Genomic DNA, 15,670 nt, shown 5'->3' with positions numbered 1-15,670 from the left:
TTATATATTATTTAAATAAAAAATAATCATGGTGGAGCAGCCTGATAATGAGTAGAATCATGCCAAGTCTCCCAATTTTTTTGAGAGTAAATAGTGTGGTTCTAATTCATTTCTTTGGGTAAAAAAGACACCAAGGTAAATAAACTCTTTAAATATAGGATAATAGGTTCCTAGAGATAAAAAACTATAGGAAGGTTATCAGGTGTACCAGGAACACTGGTGTTCCAGTTGTTTTAACCGTTGATCTGAATTATAAATATTATATATAATATATATTAATTAAAATCAACGGTTAAAACAACTGGAACACCGATGTTTTCGAGAACACCTGATAATTTTCCAAAACTATATTGAACACAGCAGTACATAAAAATTCATTCCGCCAAGATGTTATGCTAATATTTCAACGAACTATGCTAAAGTAGTTAGTAACACATGAATGATGAATACACTACATTACGCCCTTCGTTAGGGTAACAAATGGCTTTTCAGCATTACTTCATAGTTCATACACACTCAGCTAATGAAATTTCAGTGCTCATAAGAAGACAAACCCTTCAAAGCAACTTTCAAAATATGCACATTCCGTAAAACAGAAAAAGAAGATACAAAAATTTCACAATAAAATTGGACAGATCACAAGATACATATATGAAGGATAAACAAAATGATACAGGGATATCTAGTGATGGTAGTTCTGTCCTTTCAAAATTGTCCATGACCTACAAAACAAAAAGAATGTGTTACGCCACTAACAATTCAATAATACAATCCAAAAACATGAACAAATGGCATATCTTAGAGATAATAACTGACAGTGGTTCGGGGGTAATAAACTATAGGAAACTATATATATGAAAAAAGTTCAAAATTTCAGATAGTAGAGAAAGCTAGAAAACAAAGCAAATGGGTTATAAACAATTGAAGTCAAAAAGCATATATTTTTAAACAACAGGCTAGGCAGGGAAGTCAAAGCCTCCAATATGTGCTACTCTTATCATCCTGATGTTAAACTTTGTTTCAAAAAGATATGGAACATCAGAAAAGTAGAACAAATTGGAGATTAAGATATTGTCACCTGTAGAGCTGTTCCATGAGCACAAGCAGTGCGATTTGATGATTTAAGACCAATGAAGACAGCTTGATAGATTTGTTAGCACGTTCCCTCATTTTTCTCCCATGACCATAGGGCCCACCGATGCAAAAAGATAATCTTGAAGCACCCTATGAGAATGCAGAAATCAACAAAAAAATTAATTTCTTTACATGAATAGACAGTAAAAGAGAATGGAAATTGATGTTAGTAATTTCTCATCAAAAGAGAAGCTAAACAACAACTCATCTTGGAACAAATAATCCAAATCAGAGTGGATTTAGATACTTAAAAGAAGACAAACCTGGTGTGAAAATGTTATCAAATTACTGAGTTAACAATTTACGAATTTAGGTTCCCACTTCCCAGATCAGGTTTAAAAAGATTACGATTTGAATTTTATGACATCTAAGCTCCATAGGCCTAGTGGCCTAGTGGCCTAGTGTCTTAGCCGAGTCAGCGTTCAATAGCCGGATCATACAAAGTAAAATATATTTGGCACACGTCATGGTGGCTATTAAAAGCCTTTTATCGATAATAAAGGCAATTCACTATAAAGTAGTTGGCAAAGTATTGGGTGAGGTTGTGTTAATTATTGGTGATAAGCCTCCGGCCCCAATTCTCCCTATTCAACAAGGTGCCAACTGCCATGTTAGCGTACATAACCTCATCAAATACTTTGGAATAGGGTTAATTATCAATTGAGTACTCGAAAAATTCAGTTGCTGATAAAAAAGTCTCTAAAAAATGTTATTGATAAAACAATTCCTAAATAATTTGAAAATACGATAAAAGAGAACCAATAAATATTATATTTTTTGTAAATAACAAAAAAACTTTCATATTTAAGAAATTGACTTATCCATTAAATCTAAATATTTATAGCAACATTTGAATAAATATTTTAGAATATATTTAATATCTAGTTCTTTTGTCATGTTTTTAAATCTTTCAAGGACTTATTTGTCGTTAGCATCTTTTGGGGTTTGTTTTGTCAGCGATGCAAACTTTCGGGTACCATTTTGGTAGTTTACTCCTTTGGAATATTAGTAAAGACTAACATGATTGATAGGAAATTAAAAACACTGCCAAGTGTCAGAAACATGAATTGAGAGGATTGTACTTTTACAAAATTTAACATTAATTTACATTTTCGACAGCATGCCAAAGGTCTTTAACGAAAGAAAACTTGTGCTATTTCAATGCAGTGCCAATAAGCGCATGCAATACTGAAATACTCATGGATCAGAAACGAAAGAGAAAGACGTTCTTACCATATTTCCAGCATTACCAATCAACTCTGCCATTTCCTCGGATCTTATGTCTTGTCCACGTTCATCCAACATCACAACCTGTTAGTGCAGGTGTGTTGCAAACAAAACCTAGTTAGCAGGGGAAACAAGCCCAGTTTCTTGCTCATAAAACATATATAAATCTGTGACTCTCACTGTATCTTGAAAATAGGAACTGCAAGCATGTTCTGACTTCCAAGCAAGGAACAAACATAAGAGAATGGCATTACGTGTTTGTTGCATTGGAACAATGTCAATCGTAGTATATATGAGATTGAAATACAACAAAATATTTATGATTTACATGGAAACATGCTTTGAGTTAAAGGTGTAGTGTAGTTCATCGGTGTAACACTATCCCTAGCAGGAGACAAACCTGGATCAAATTTCTATTTCCAATGTCATCAATAAGTTCATGAAAACCATTAGCAATTCCGTCAATGACATTAGCACCAATATCTACATACTTTAGTTTGAATACATTGTGAGATCAACAAAAGACACTAAGCTTGAGTACTGTACAAACATATTACAAGAAATCTATAATTAGGCTATAATTTAGACTCCAAAGTGGGGCAAGGAGGAGAAAACAGACAAACAATTCAAGTAAGCTTCAAAATTAAAGATGTGTTTGTTTTGCCTTATTTTTATCGTTTTGGAGTTGCAAAGTCACTCGTTTTAAAACCTAAAACAAGCATGGCCTAAATTGCAGAACGTAAGGAAGTATCATAAGCAGACAGTATACATTCTCAACCTGAAAGCAATGCCGTATGAAATTTGATTACTATCATCATGTCAAGTAGGAACAGAATACAATTTCAAGTATTATTGTAATTAAAAGTAGGATGACAAAAATATTATTATAATTTCAATTCATGCATGTTCAAAGACTATACCCAATCATCAGACCTTATATGGTTCATCATTGCTGCATCTTCATCATCAACCTGAGCACGTTGATCACTGCAATGCAAACCAAATTCCACTTTTTCCATTAGGCATCAATGAAAGTTTCAAGCTTGTTATACCTAGAAGACAAGAGGTTTCAGCATGCATGCATATATTCACAATGCACCTATGTATCTCAGAGCCCAAGACACTCAATAGACACAGAAGTACCAAACATCATACAATATTGACACAAGGAAAATTCTGAATTTTGATAAGAGAAAACACAGATACAACATACATATAATCAAAATTTTAAAGATTATATATACACATACAAATAAGTTCCAACTCAGGCTTATTTTCTTATATCACTATTAAAATTAATTACAAACTTAAAACAAATTCTAATGTGTAATTTCCTTTTCAAAATCCAATGACCTTCTCTATTTGTTTTCTATCATGTAGCTGAGAAAACTAATTTCTAGACTTAACCGCACATGGTTGCGTCATGTGCAAAATCTGCATGATAAAGTCCTGAGCAAATTTTCATCGGTGTGTTCTATCATTTAACCTTCTACGGAGCAAAACATGCATCTGAAATTTTGACACGAGAGGAACACAACATCGAAATGATTGTAGTAATGCGCTAGATGGAAATTCGAAAAAACAAATTAGTCATTTCATTAGCTCGACAGAAAATGAAACTTGATATATCAGGTGATAGAGTTAGCAACCTATTCAAATAGGTCGTACCAAAATTGTTCTAAGTAAAAATAATAGAGCGGAGAATTCACCGTGCATTTCTAGGGTTTGGCCGAATTTGAACATCTTCAAAACTGCAATAATACTTGATCTTTTCAGCATACTCATCAACCATGAGTTGGAGCTCCCGTGATCGCTTCTTCCCCACCGATAGTACACGTATGGGAACTGCTCTCTATAAAAACCAATTTTTTTTATTTTTTATTTCTAAACAAAAATAGCATCATTACTATTTCAAGATATGAAGGGATTCACGAGATGCAACTTCGAGACAAAATTGAACATTTTAAAATTTCAAAGACCAAATTAACTTGAGGTACTAAAATGAGCATTTAGTCCATAATCAATTGGTAACTGATAGTAAAAGTAATTGAGAGAGGGAGAATTGTTACCACAGATTGAGCGGCGTATTTGCCTTTTGTAGCTGAAAAATGTTTGGAATAAGAAGAATTAAAGAGTGTGGGATTTTGGAAGATTGGGGATGCAAGAATTAGTGATGTTTAGAGAATAATAAGAACCTTGAAAAGGATTCGAACTCGCTGAATTGAGGTACACTGCGGTGGCCATGGCGAACAGAAGGAGGAGATGAAACAGTGCAAAACGCACAGCGCAATTGCGTTATTTGAACAGTATTTCTTTGAAAAAGGATATCTGTTGTTGAAAGTTACCGGGATTTTGGAAAATTTTAAAAAAAAAATTATGTTGCGGCATATTTTATAATTTTCTGAATGTATACTCATGCATATTTAATTTATTAATTTATCAATATATTTTTAATCCATATTTTTAGGCTACGGATTTCTTACTCCGAATCCGTTTAAAATAATTTTAAATGTACATCCAATTATAAAACTAACTATTTTTTACATTCACTACGTGAATGATCATCTAAAAGAACAGGACAAATGTGATTGTACGTGTAAAAATGTTTTATGCTGTGCATCAAAATTAAATCCCTAATTTTAAATATTAATGACTAAAAATAATAACTTTTGATATTCTTCTAACATTCTTCTTCTGAAATTTAGTTTGATGTTTTTATTAATAAATGATTATATATAAAATTTGTTTGGGTGTTGTTGTAAAATTTACATAAAATTATTTTTTATTTTTCTAAAAAATATTTTGGAAAAAAATCACTCAAAATTTTTTTTTAAAAAAACAAACTCATTCAGACAAACCCGTAATCTATACAATGAAAATTAAGTTTTGTATACAAATTTTTATGTTTAACATATCTTTTATTATATTGATTTATAAAAGAAAAATTGGTATTTCCAAAATTTGAATATTTGATCTCTTCTATAAAATATAAGATATTAATGTGTCTTTTAATATATTAATCATTATAATATTAATCTCTTAGGTGTTGAAAATAAATCAAATAAATCTTTTGTCCTGCCACAATTCACATACCTTGGTTTATAGAAAATAGTTAGTTGGTTAATGGTTAGTGAATTTCCCCTTGACTTTGTCAGCTGTTTTCCTTTACAAGATCTAATGAGATTCACTCATAATCACATTATACATCAAATATGAAAGTGTGCAGTGTACAAAGCTAAAGAAATCTGAGATTTTGCAGCTCAACTTCATTTTCTTTGAAATACAAAGAGGGAACCTCTAGAACCCACTCCCAACCTGATTTTTTCATCAATGTAAGTGATTCTCAGTTTAACTTGACTCTCGCCGCCATACCGGGCCTCCCATGACCCTAGCTTCAATTCGGGTGCTTCGAATACAACTTGAATCCATTCAGTATCTAAAGCCTTGAGTTTTCCTGTTCCAAGTTTGCATAGATAAAATCAGCATAGAAGGTGACACCGCATAGGAAGTTAAAAAACTAGAGAGTAGATCTTCTCAATTTTTTTTTTCTCAATTGTTGGTGAGAGGTCATAGTTTACCAAACAATTGAGAGAAAAAATTGAGAGGATACATTCCCAAAAAACTGGACTGAAAATGCGCAGACTGAACAATAAGCAAACAGATATCAAGATTTAAGATCCAAGGCAATCAGTTAGGCTGCCGTCCTTAAAGTTACATAAAAATACACAAATACCCTTCTATTCATCAAACTTATACTAAGCTCCCATTTTGATTGTACCTTTTAGTTTGGGGAGGTTAGTGTCATTTTTCAGAAGGAAGATGACTAAAACATTTTAAAAAAATGCCCAGATGTCGAGCATAGTATCACCCAAACTTAAATATAGATTAACGTATACTTCTACAACCACAAGAGTGTTTTGTGTTATATATTATATTGCCTAACCCTTGAGATGTCAATGTAATTTACCTTAAAAACTTTAGATCGTTCAATTACTTATTTATTTCTTCAGTTTAGAGTTTATGAAGCTGATAAATTTAATGCTACTTTCTTTTTCGGATTTGAGATCAGCATGTGGAAATTGGATTGTTTTACACCTCCTTTCAAATATTTAGAAAACGTACCCTTTAGAGAGACTTCTCCATCCAAAAATCCTAAGGCAGTGAAGGTGATCTTATTTCTCACGATATCAGGAGCTTCAATAACCTGAGTCATCTGCTTCGTCTTAAAGAAAAGGCGTCCCACCGCACTCCTATAGCCACCTCCAGGTGATGTTGGCTGTGAACAGTACGCTACATCCCACTCTGGAAACAACTTTTGTCAATGGAATGAGCAAAAAAGAAAGATAGATAAAAGGGCAAACCAATTTGATTTGTGTATCATAAATTAAAATTCCCAAAGGAATGCTTATAAATATGTATTGTAATTAGCAATGGAAGGTGGACTCTACTTGGAGAAGGTGATATCTAGTGAACTTAATGATTTTAAATTATATATAAAGATACAAAGATTTTGTAGAAATTAAAAGTGTATATAAAGATAAAGGGCTTCTTTTGCAAGGTTAAGAAGATTAAGGGTCCTTTGACTTAATTTTTAATTGTTTGGTTTGAGTATTTTACAAATAAGTCTCGGAGGATCAATTCTGATAGGAAGAAATGAAATAAATTAATTAAAATTACCTTTATATGCAAAATTACTAAAAAGGATATTGAATATATGATAACTTTTGGAGATTGATAGGGGAGTACTGAGATTAAGTTTATAACAGTGAAAAGTAAAAACAGTTCACCAAAATGAAAAGTACCTTCACTTTTATACTTTGAAGGCTCTCAAAAGTATGTTGACACACCTTAGTAACCAAACACTTTTGAAACTGTTCAATTCATTTTGCTATCATCAATTTTAAGTGGTTTTCATTTTTGGTGTCATCACAAACTATAAAACCAACATGCAGTAACCAAATTTTGTACAAGGATACTTTGTTAGAGCCATTTTAACGCCATCTCAAGGTTGTGCAGCACAATGTGAACTCACCTCCAAATATTAATGGGCTTTTAACTGGCTCATTCAGACAATAGTTCTGCAATTGCTGAGCCATTTCAGCCACCTCTTTATGTTCTTGAGATTTTAGTAAAACACCTCCATCTGTTTCCAACACCTGATTAAAGTCAGGATTCAGTATTCCTTTTTAGCATGCAAGTTGGAAAATTGAACATCGAATGAAATGGAAGAAACTATAACAATTTATAAAAATAAAAAAAAATGCACTGCTGAAACGGAACAACAGCATTCACAACTCATAAATCATAAATTTATCACATAAAATTTATTAACATTACAGTTCATATTATGCTCTTCTTTAGATAAAATTAGTGTCTTCCAATCATCTGCTGCTGAGTATTTTGATGCCTTAATCATAAGTAAACTCATTATCAGTTGCCAATTGGAACAGAAGAAACTAAAGATCCAGAGAGGTTAGCAATATTATCAAATTTACAACATATATATCATATACAAGTTTTAAAATTTGAAAATCGAAATTATTAATCACATCTATCTTTCCAATTTTAGTATTAACAAAAATGCTCTATGCATACCATATGTCAATCATCTATAAAACATTTTTTATTCTAATATTTCTCTAGCTTGTAGGCATATCAACCCTAGAAACTTGGTCAAGGGCGGAGATAAGCTCCTTCAGTTCAATCACACCACGGTTAATAGTTTCTCTTTTCAACTCAAATTGAATTTCAGAAGGTGATCTTAGTTACCTTTGAGAGAATAGACGAAACAAGATCATCGGGAGCGGCACGAAGCTCAGGATTGGACACCGAAACCGAAGCGGAAACAGTGAGTGTGAGGCTCTTCTTTACGTGGCGGCGATTCAGGTGAGGAAAACGTGAATGAGAGGAGCGAAGAGTGATTATGTTAGTACGGCCACCACAGGACGAAGAAGATCTGAGGAAAAGAGAAGGAGAAGCTGAAGCTGTGGCCATGGCACTGTCACGAAGGAGCAAGGGTCAATGGCGAGTGTTGAAGCTGCTTGTGGCATGCCACGTGTGATTGGAAATTTAAGTGCTTGGTTTTGGTGATGACCACGCTGCCCAACCTTATCTCCCATCATCTAACTATGCATATCTTCCCGCTTCCTCTCATTTGATAATTGAAAGACGTTACATAAAAATTTAGACAAATTAATTAAATTATTTAATAGCTTTTAATTATCAACTTCATATAAAGTTGATTGTACCTGAAATTTCATTTTATTGTTATGCATAAAATAAAATAAATAAAAATTACGTTTAGAACTTTTTTTATATATTTTTTAATATGAAAGATGATTTTTTATTTTTATTTTTGTTATTTTTTAAACTAAAAAACTATAAAAATAATACACATAAAAATAATAATTGATATATGAATTTAAAATAATTTTAAATACAAAAAAATTAAAATAATTACTTCACCTAAATTATAATAATTAATATTAATATATAAATTTAAAATTTATATATCATTGGTGTAAAAATATTTTACATAAATATCTAATTACATGTTTTTATTGGTTCAATAATTTGGATATGGAAAACATTGTGGTGTATTAGTTGGAAATTGAATTACTCTGTGTATTACACACAGGTGGACGTGTCAAATGAAAGTACAACACACAAAGGGCGTGTTACCTGAAGCGCATAGAGGACGTGGAAGCCACATGGCATTGTGTGGTTGAACCAACAAGGCAGCACAGGGGGCATGCTTAGTCAGCACGCATGGGGCGTGCTGACATGGCAAAGGTTTATTGGCAGCACGTGGGGGGCATGCTGAGTCAGCACGCCCCATGGCGAAGATTGCTTGGTTGACGTATGCAGCACATGGGGGGAGTGCTGAGTCAGCACACAGGGGCATTTTGACACATGTCAAAGCGTGATTGGCTGAGGCAGGCAGCACGTGGAGGGTGTTAAATGCACCCCTCTATATAAGGCAGAGCTCGATAGTATTTTGCATTTTGAATAAGATTTGAGTGCGTTTTGAGTGTTCTTTGAGAGTGTTGTTAGTGTAATGGAGGGCACCGCAAACTTGGTGGTGTATCGCAACAGTGAGATAATACGTAATACTCATGAGAGAGTGAGGTTTGTGTGCCAGAATCCATTTTTGTTTGTGGTTCCATGCACGATGACGTTAATGGAGCTGCAGAATGGCAAAGCATGGAGAACAGCACGTTAATGGGAGTGAGCAGAATTCTGTACCAAAATTCGGTTGTAATTTTTGGTGGTCTAATACAGTTTGATACCATGCCGATCACTGATAAAGTGAGTATGCGGAATATGTTTCAAATTCACCGGCAGACTCAGATGCGACACCCACAGATTGAGTTGTACGTTGAGTGTGAAACTGTAGAGGCAGTAGCAGTTCAAAATGATATAGATATAGATGATGATAGAGCTGCAGTGTACAAAGGAATGAATAGTGACAGCGAAGAGGACTTCGAAGCCACTTATGAAGGCGGCAACGAAGATGAGGATGGTGATGTAGGAGTTGAGGCAACAGCAGAGAATGTAGTGGTTCATCCTTGGAGCAGTCAACCGATGTACGTTCCACCTTTTATGCGTGAGTTGGATCTCGACGCCATGCATGCCCCTGAGTTTTCGGAATATGCAAACATAGGTACGTGTTGACTAAATAATAAGTTTTTGTTAGTTTATACTTTGGATTGATCAAAAAACGATAATTTCGGCTTTCTGTAAGCATTGCTAATCCAGAGGACGGAGAGTTCCAGATTGGAATGGAATATAGTTCTAGAAAGTCGGTTGTTGCAACAATTAGAAGTTACACTATATGTAAAGGAGTTAACTATGATGTGTATGAGTCTGAGCCACAGACGTTTTATGCAAAATGCAAGATGTATGGGTGTGGGTGCGACTGACTTATTTGAGCTAGCTTGATACGGAAAAAAGGTTGTTAGGAGATACGCAGATACAACGGTAGGCACACGTGCACAATCAGAACGATTTCACAAGATCATTCCAAGTTGGGCTCGGATACAGTTGCTGAGGCTTTAAGGCCATTGGTCCAGACGGACCTGTCCATTAAGGTGAAATCTATAATTGTGGAAGTCCAGTCAAGGTTCAACTATACCATCAGTTACCAAAAGGCTTGGTTGGCAAAACAGAAGTCCATAGCCAAAGTTTTTGGTGGTTGGGAGGATTCTTACCAAGCCTTGCCATGGTGGCTCTCAGTCATGGTGCAGAAGATGCCTGGTTCAGTTGTCCAAATAGAAATACGACCACTGTACAACAGGAATGAGGAGGCGCAAGGTGTAAAAATACTTCATCGTATATTTTGGAGTTTCAATCCATGTATTAGGGCATTCAGGCATTGCAAGTCCCTGGTTCAGGTTGACGACACACACCTATACGGAAAATACAAAGGTACACTTCTAGTCGCTGTTGCACAAGATGAGAACCAGAACATTGTGCCTATCGCCTTTGCCTTGGTGGAAGGGGAGACAGCTAATGCGTGACACTTCTTTCTCAGAAATCTGCGAATGTATGTTGTTAAAAAAGACAGGGTGGGTATGATCTCAGACCGGCATGAGTCAATACGGGCAGCAATAAATCGTTCCAGAGGTGACTGGCAACCTCCAAGAGCATGGTAAATGTTTTGTATAAGGCACATCGACAGTAACTTCTTAAGGACATTCAAAGTTCCTCACTTGCAAAAGCTTGTTGTCAACATAGGATATTTAAGAACGGTGGAAGAGTACAATATCAATTATAAGAGATTGGAAGAGCGAGGCGAGGCATTTGCCAGGTGGTGCGATGCCATTGGACTCCGACATTGGGTATTGACATTTGATGAGGGACATCGATGAGGCCATATGACAACAAACCTTGTCGAGCGCATTAACTTAGTGTTGAAGGGTGCCCGTAATCTACCTGTGTTGGCGCTGGTTCAAGCAACATATTATATGTTAAATAAACTTTTTATGCGGAAGAGTGCCGAGACTCACGAACACAAGCGTGCTAAATTTACTTACTCTGTATTTGCACAACAGCGGATAGAAGCAAATATGCAATAGGCTGGAAATATAGTTGTGCACTGCTTTGATAGACGAAATGAGGTGTGCAAAATGACTAGCGGAAAGGTGTTAGTTGTTGATCTTGCGCGACAGACGTGTGGCTGTAGGCACTTTCAGGTTGAACGAATACCATGTCGCCATGTTATTGCTTGCTGTGCTAACCAGCGTCTCGATTGGCAGTTGTATGTGCATGATGTGTACAAGATGACGGAGGTTCGTAAGGTATATAGATTTGAGTTCACACCATTAGGTGACCCCGAGACATGGCCTGCTTATGAAGGACCCACAATGGTCGCTAATCCTGCACTGAGGCGAACGTCGAAAGGCCGGCCCAAATTGACCCGATACTTGAATGAAATGGACTCACGCGACATGCGTGGTCCTCGGATATGTCGTCTCTGTGGTGCTCAGGTTCATAGTCGGAGTAGGTGTCCTCAGCATGCTAGACCGAGTGGTGCGGGTGACGATGATGGTTCGTAGGTCTTTGTTTGTCTTTATGTTTCCTAGTGAATGATATTTAATACGGTCATGTTTGTATTTTTTAATTTGCATTTTGTCAATTGATGCTTTTGATATTAGACGTGTTTGTATTTGTCAATTGGAGTCTATCCATTGATATTTAATGTCAGCTTAATATTGTCATTAACTGATTTTCTGAAGTAAATATACAAAAAAGAACTATGGATTACATAAGTTAACAAACAAAACATTAAACACGATTTACGTTAACTTAATTCTGAAAATAAAATCTAAAAAACCTAAACCCAAGCTCACTTCTTTCCAACGAACCAGTTCAGTTCCTTACCCATAATGCCCTGATCGAACCGCGATGGAGTATACCTATCAGGTGGATTTTGCTCCGTCCTTAGGTCATACGGGTGACCTCAAACTGAGTCATCCACCCTCGGAGCTGCTGACCCACCTGCCTCTGTCGGAGCGGCCGACCCACCTGCCTCTGCTGGAGCAGATGGACCGGGGTTGAACGTGCCAACAACTGCGTATGCCCGCTGACGCTGGATAAAACCACTATCACATGACGCACTCCCTGACGTGTGGTCGAAAGTATGACCCCGCATACCAACGACTGTACGTTTCTGATACGTCGAACCCAACCCAACTTTATATAGGACTTCGAAGAATGGTTGACTGCTGCTTCACGACCGAATATCGCTATGCTCTGACTTTTAAGGAAGTCGCCACTACTATCTGTCCATCCACTTACAGGCTATCCATCAATGGGTAGACCAAAATATATGAGCGACATCCTCCAATTTTACTGTAACCTCACCGACCGGCAATACAAAGGTGTGGGTTTCTGGCCTCCACCTTTCAACCAGAGCAGCTAATAAGGGTTGAAATCCTCTTATGACCCCAATCCTAGAGACGTGGTAGAATTCCGTGGCGCGTAAGTAGCTTTCGACCATCGGATTCTACGTCTGTGGCGGATCCAATTTATGCACCAACAAATTTCTGTTAAGCTGCATCAATAAAGATATATGTTACATTAATTAAATAATAATCCTTATAAATATTTTAATAAACATTCACATATTTATTTTAATATCTTATTTATTAAAATATTTAACATAGCTTATTTATTTATTTATTAAAAAATTTAAATTCTTTATCTATTTAACAAATAAAATATTTATTTCTTACAAAAAAATATTTAAGCAATAACAATATTTAGTAATATTTAATAACATTATACCCAACATATTTATTTTTAAAAAATCAAAATATTTTTTTTTATTCTTTAATATATTCATAGTAACAAAAATTATAAAAAATTATTAAAAAATTACATATTATTAACGTTTATAAAAATTATTGTTATATTCTTAAAATATTCATAAAATACACAAAATAATAAATATAAACAAACTTTAAAATTTGCCAATTTACATAAATAGGATGATCCAAATAGTTGATAAAATATATTTTTTGGATGTCGTATAATTATGTACCATTTTTTTTAATCTCTTTAAACTAATAATTTTTTTCCTCTTATATCACTATTCACTACTACTCACTATACACTCTTGCAACTACTTTTTTCGCTACAATTTATACGCTAACACACTTCTTTCCTTCTCTCTTAGTTCTTTGCTTTAGTAGGTGTATATGTTAACAATAGAAAGGGAGAAGAGTGCATATATATACATGAAAGAGAGAATTCGCTGGCTTTCGGAGTGGGAGACTGTCTCCTGCATGCAGGCAGGCTTGCAACATGCCTTCGCGTGGTGCTGCTGCAACTTTAGAACTCTGCAAGACTCTGCACTGCATTACGGGTGTCCAGGTACCACGTCCCTAACGTATTGAGTCAGCACGGCCCTGACGTGTTGAAGGAGTGCTGTCACGTTGCTCACCTGCTCAGGCACCATGTTCCTGACATGTTGACTGTGAACTCCACATTTCGGTAATACTCCTCTTTCGCTAATATCCAACTAATATACTACCCCTCCATCCATAAAAAAAAATTAATTTTCAGTTTTTATTCTTAATAAAAAGACCTTCTTATTTCACTAGGTAGATGATCATTAAAAAATAAAAAAATAAAAATGATTAAATTATTCTGTAAAATGTAAAGAAATATTAAAATAAACACAGATGACAGTCACGTGGACAAGTGGATATGACTGTAGAGAAGCCATACCCTTTGTTGGGTATGTTTCTAATGGAGGACAGATTACACGTGCTCCTGCTGGAACATTGACATTTAATGGAAACAGCATGTGTGGTATGAATTTGATTATTCATGATCCACTGAAACTGACTAATGCTTAGTTATTGATTTTTTTTTTTAAAGAACATTATTGATATATTTAGTTGAAAAATTTTAAAGTGTACCGATATACTAATGTTTTAATAATCTTAAGCAGTTGATCTTAATTTAAAAATTATCGAAATATCGAATTGATATACTTAAAAAAATTTTATTTAATAAACCAAAAAAAATATTAATTTATGCAAGCAATAAATCTTTAAATGAAATTCAAATGTGTGACAGATTAATCTTTAGACCATTTTTAATATAGAACTCATCTCAATCTCTATTTATGATTCACATGTCATAGAAAGCAACTTCACATTAATTTTTGCGTCATAATGAATAAATAAGAACTTAAAACCTCTTTTCTATTAGGAAGAACTATAATTTAGTCCCTATTATAATCCCACTTAATTAATTAATTAAATAATTAAAATTAATGTAGTTACTATTTTTTACAATAATATTATTTAAATTTATAAATTTAAAAATAATTCACTATTAAAAAATATTAATATTAAAAAAATCATAGATGATAATAATATACAATATATAATTTAAGATTAAACTAATTTGTAAAATTACTTAATATAAAGAAAACATAGTTAAACTCTATAGTTGATGACAAATATTGTGAAATTGTCATGTGTGTTCAATCAAGTCATCTTTTAACTATCTATGCTGCTGCCTTTTTTGAAGTTGGGCATTTCTTTTGAGAAATTGATGGTATAGTGCAAAATCTTCCTCTCTCATATGAGGTTGTGATAATCCATTATCGACATCGTCATATTATAAGTTTTGAGCAAAAATTTATGCATAAGTGTCTCTTTCATCCTCAATAATTATATTATGCAATATAATACAAGCTCTCATTATGTTTACAAGCTTCTTAGGTATTTTGTAGTGTGAAGTTTTAATTTGGAATTTGAGAGTTTGAACTTTGATATTGTTGGGTATTTGGAGTTTGAAAAAATTGTATAAGTAATTGAAAAAAGAGTTGAGTTGATTCGGATAACAAAAAATAATATCTCTACTTTGATTTCGTAAACTTGAAAGAAGATAAAGAAGAGTAGAAGAAAGTGTGAGAATAGAAATGTATGTAAGTAGTATATATAGAGTAATAAAATATTAATTTATTAATAATAACGATAACATAGTAATGACTAGTTTTCAATGACTAATTTTGCAACGGCTAATTTTATAATGTGGTTAGCATTTTAAATTTATAAATAAAAATAAACAACCCAACTAAAAATTATTCTGTAATATATAAAAATTAAATTTATTTTTTATGTAAATAAATTTAATTAATTATAGTTTAATATAACAATATACATAATATGTAATAATGATTTAATATAATTTTTTATATTAATTATGATTTAATATAATTTTTTATATTAATTTGCCATGTATCAAGACTTTATTAGATTGCAAGAGTTCCTCTAAATAGGGATTTTCT

The 15,670-nt window shown here is 33.8% G+C and overlaps 3 protein-coding genes across 3 annotated transcripts; 1 reads left to right on the top strand and 2 right to left on the bottom strand.

Moving 5' to 3' along the window:
- Window positions 1–343: 343 nt before the first annotated feature.
- Window positions 344–4,685, bottom strand: LOC107495396 (putative RNA methyltransferase At5g10620). Its single transcript, XM_016116546.3, has 7 exons — window positions 4,557–4,685; window positions 4,431–4,462; window positions 4,071–4,213; window positions 3,282–3,348; window positions 2,368–2,445; window positions 1,079–1,224; window positions 344–722 (listed from the first exon to the last, which is right to left on the bottom strand). Exons 1-7 carry the CDS (start codon window positions 4,603–4,605, stop codon window positions 683–685), a joined length of 555 nt encoding a protein of 184 aa, XP_015972032.1. The 5' UTR covers window positions 4,606–4,685; the 3' UTR covers window positions 344–682.
- An 818-nt stretch (window positions 4,686–5,503) lies between these two features.
- On the bottom strand, window positions 5,504–8,469 carry LOC107495376 (probable plastid-lipid-associated protein 8, chloroplastic). The gene is made up of 4 exons (XM_016116525.3): window positions 8,131–8,469; window positions 7,394–7,517; window positions 6,484–6,663; window positions 5,504–5,815 (listed from the first exon to the last, which is right to left on the bottom strand). The coding sequence occupies exons 1-4, from the start codon at window positions 8,353–8,355 to the stop codon at window positions 5,628–5,630; spliced, it is 717 nt and encodes a 238-aa protein (XP_015972011.1). The 5' UTR covers window positions 8,356–8,469; the 3' UTR covers window positions 5,504–5,627.
- A 1,056-nt stretch (window positions 8,470–9,525) lies between these two features.
- LOC107495244 (uncharacterized) lies at window positions 9,526–10,880 on the top strand. Its single transcript, XM_016116355.1, has 3 exons — window positions 9,526–10,024; window positions 10,120–10,261; window positions 10,334–10,880. The coding sequence occupies exons 1-3, from the start codon at window positions 9,526–9,528 to the stop codon at window positions 10,878–10,880; spliced, it is 1,188 nt and encodes a 395-aa protein (XP_015971841.1).
- The last annotated feature ends 4,790 nt before the right edge of the window (window positions 10,881–15,670 follow it).

The sequence above is a fragment of the Arachis duranensis genome, chromosome 6 (assembly GCF_000817695.3).
Source record: "Arachis duranensis cultivar V14167 chromosome 6, aradu.V14167.gnm2.J7QH, whole genome shotgun sequence".
Classification (NCBI taxonomy): Eukaryota; Viridiplantae; Streptophyta; class Magnoliopsida; order Fabales; family Fabaceae; genus Arachis; species Arachis duranensis.
This window is presented reverse-complemented; position numbering and strand designations above follow the sequence as displayed.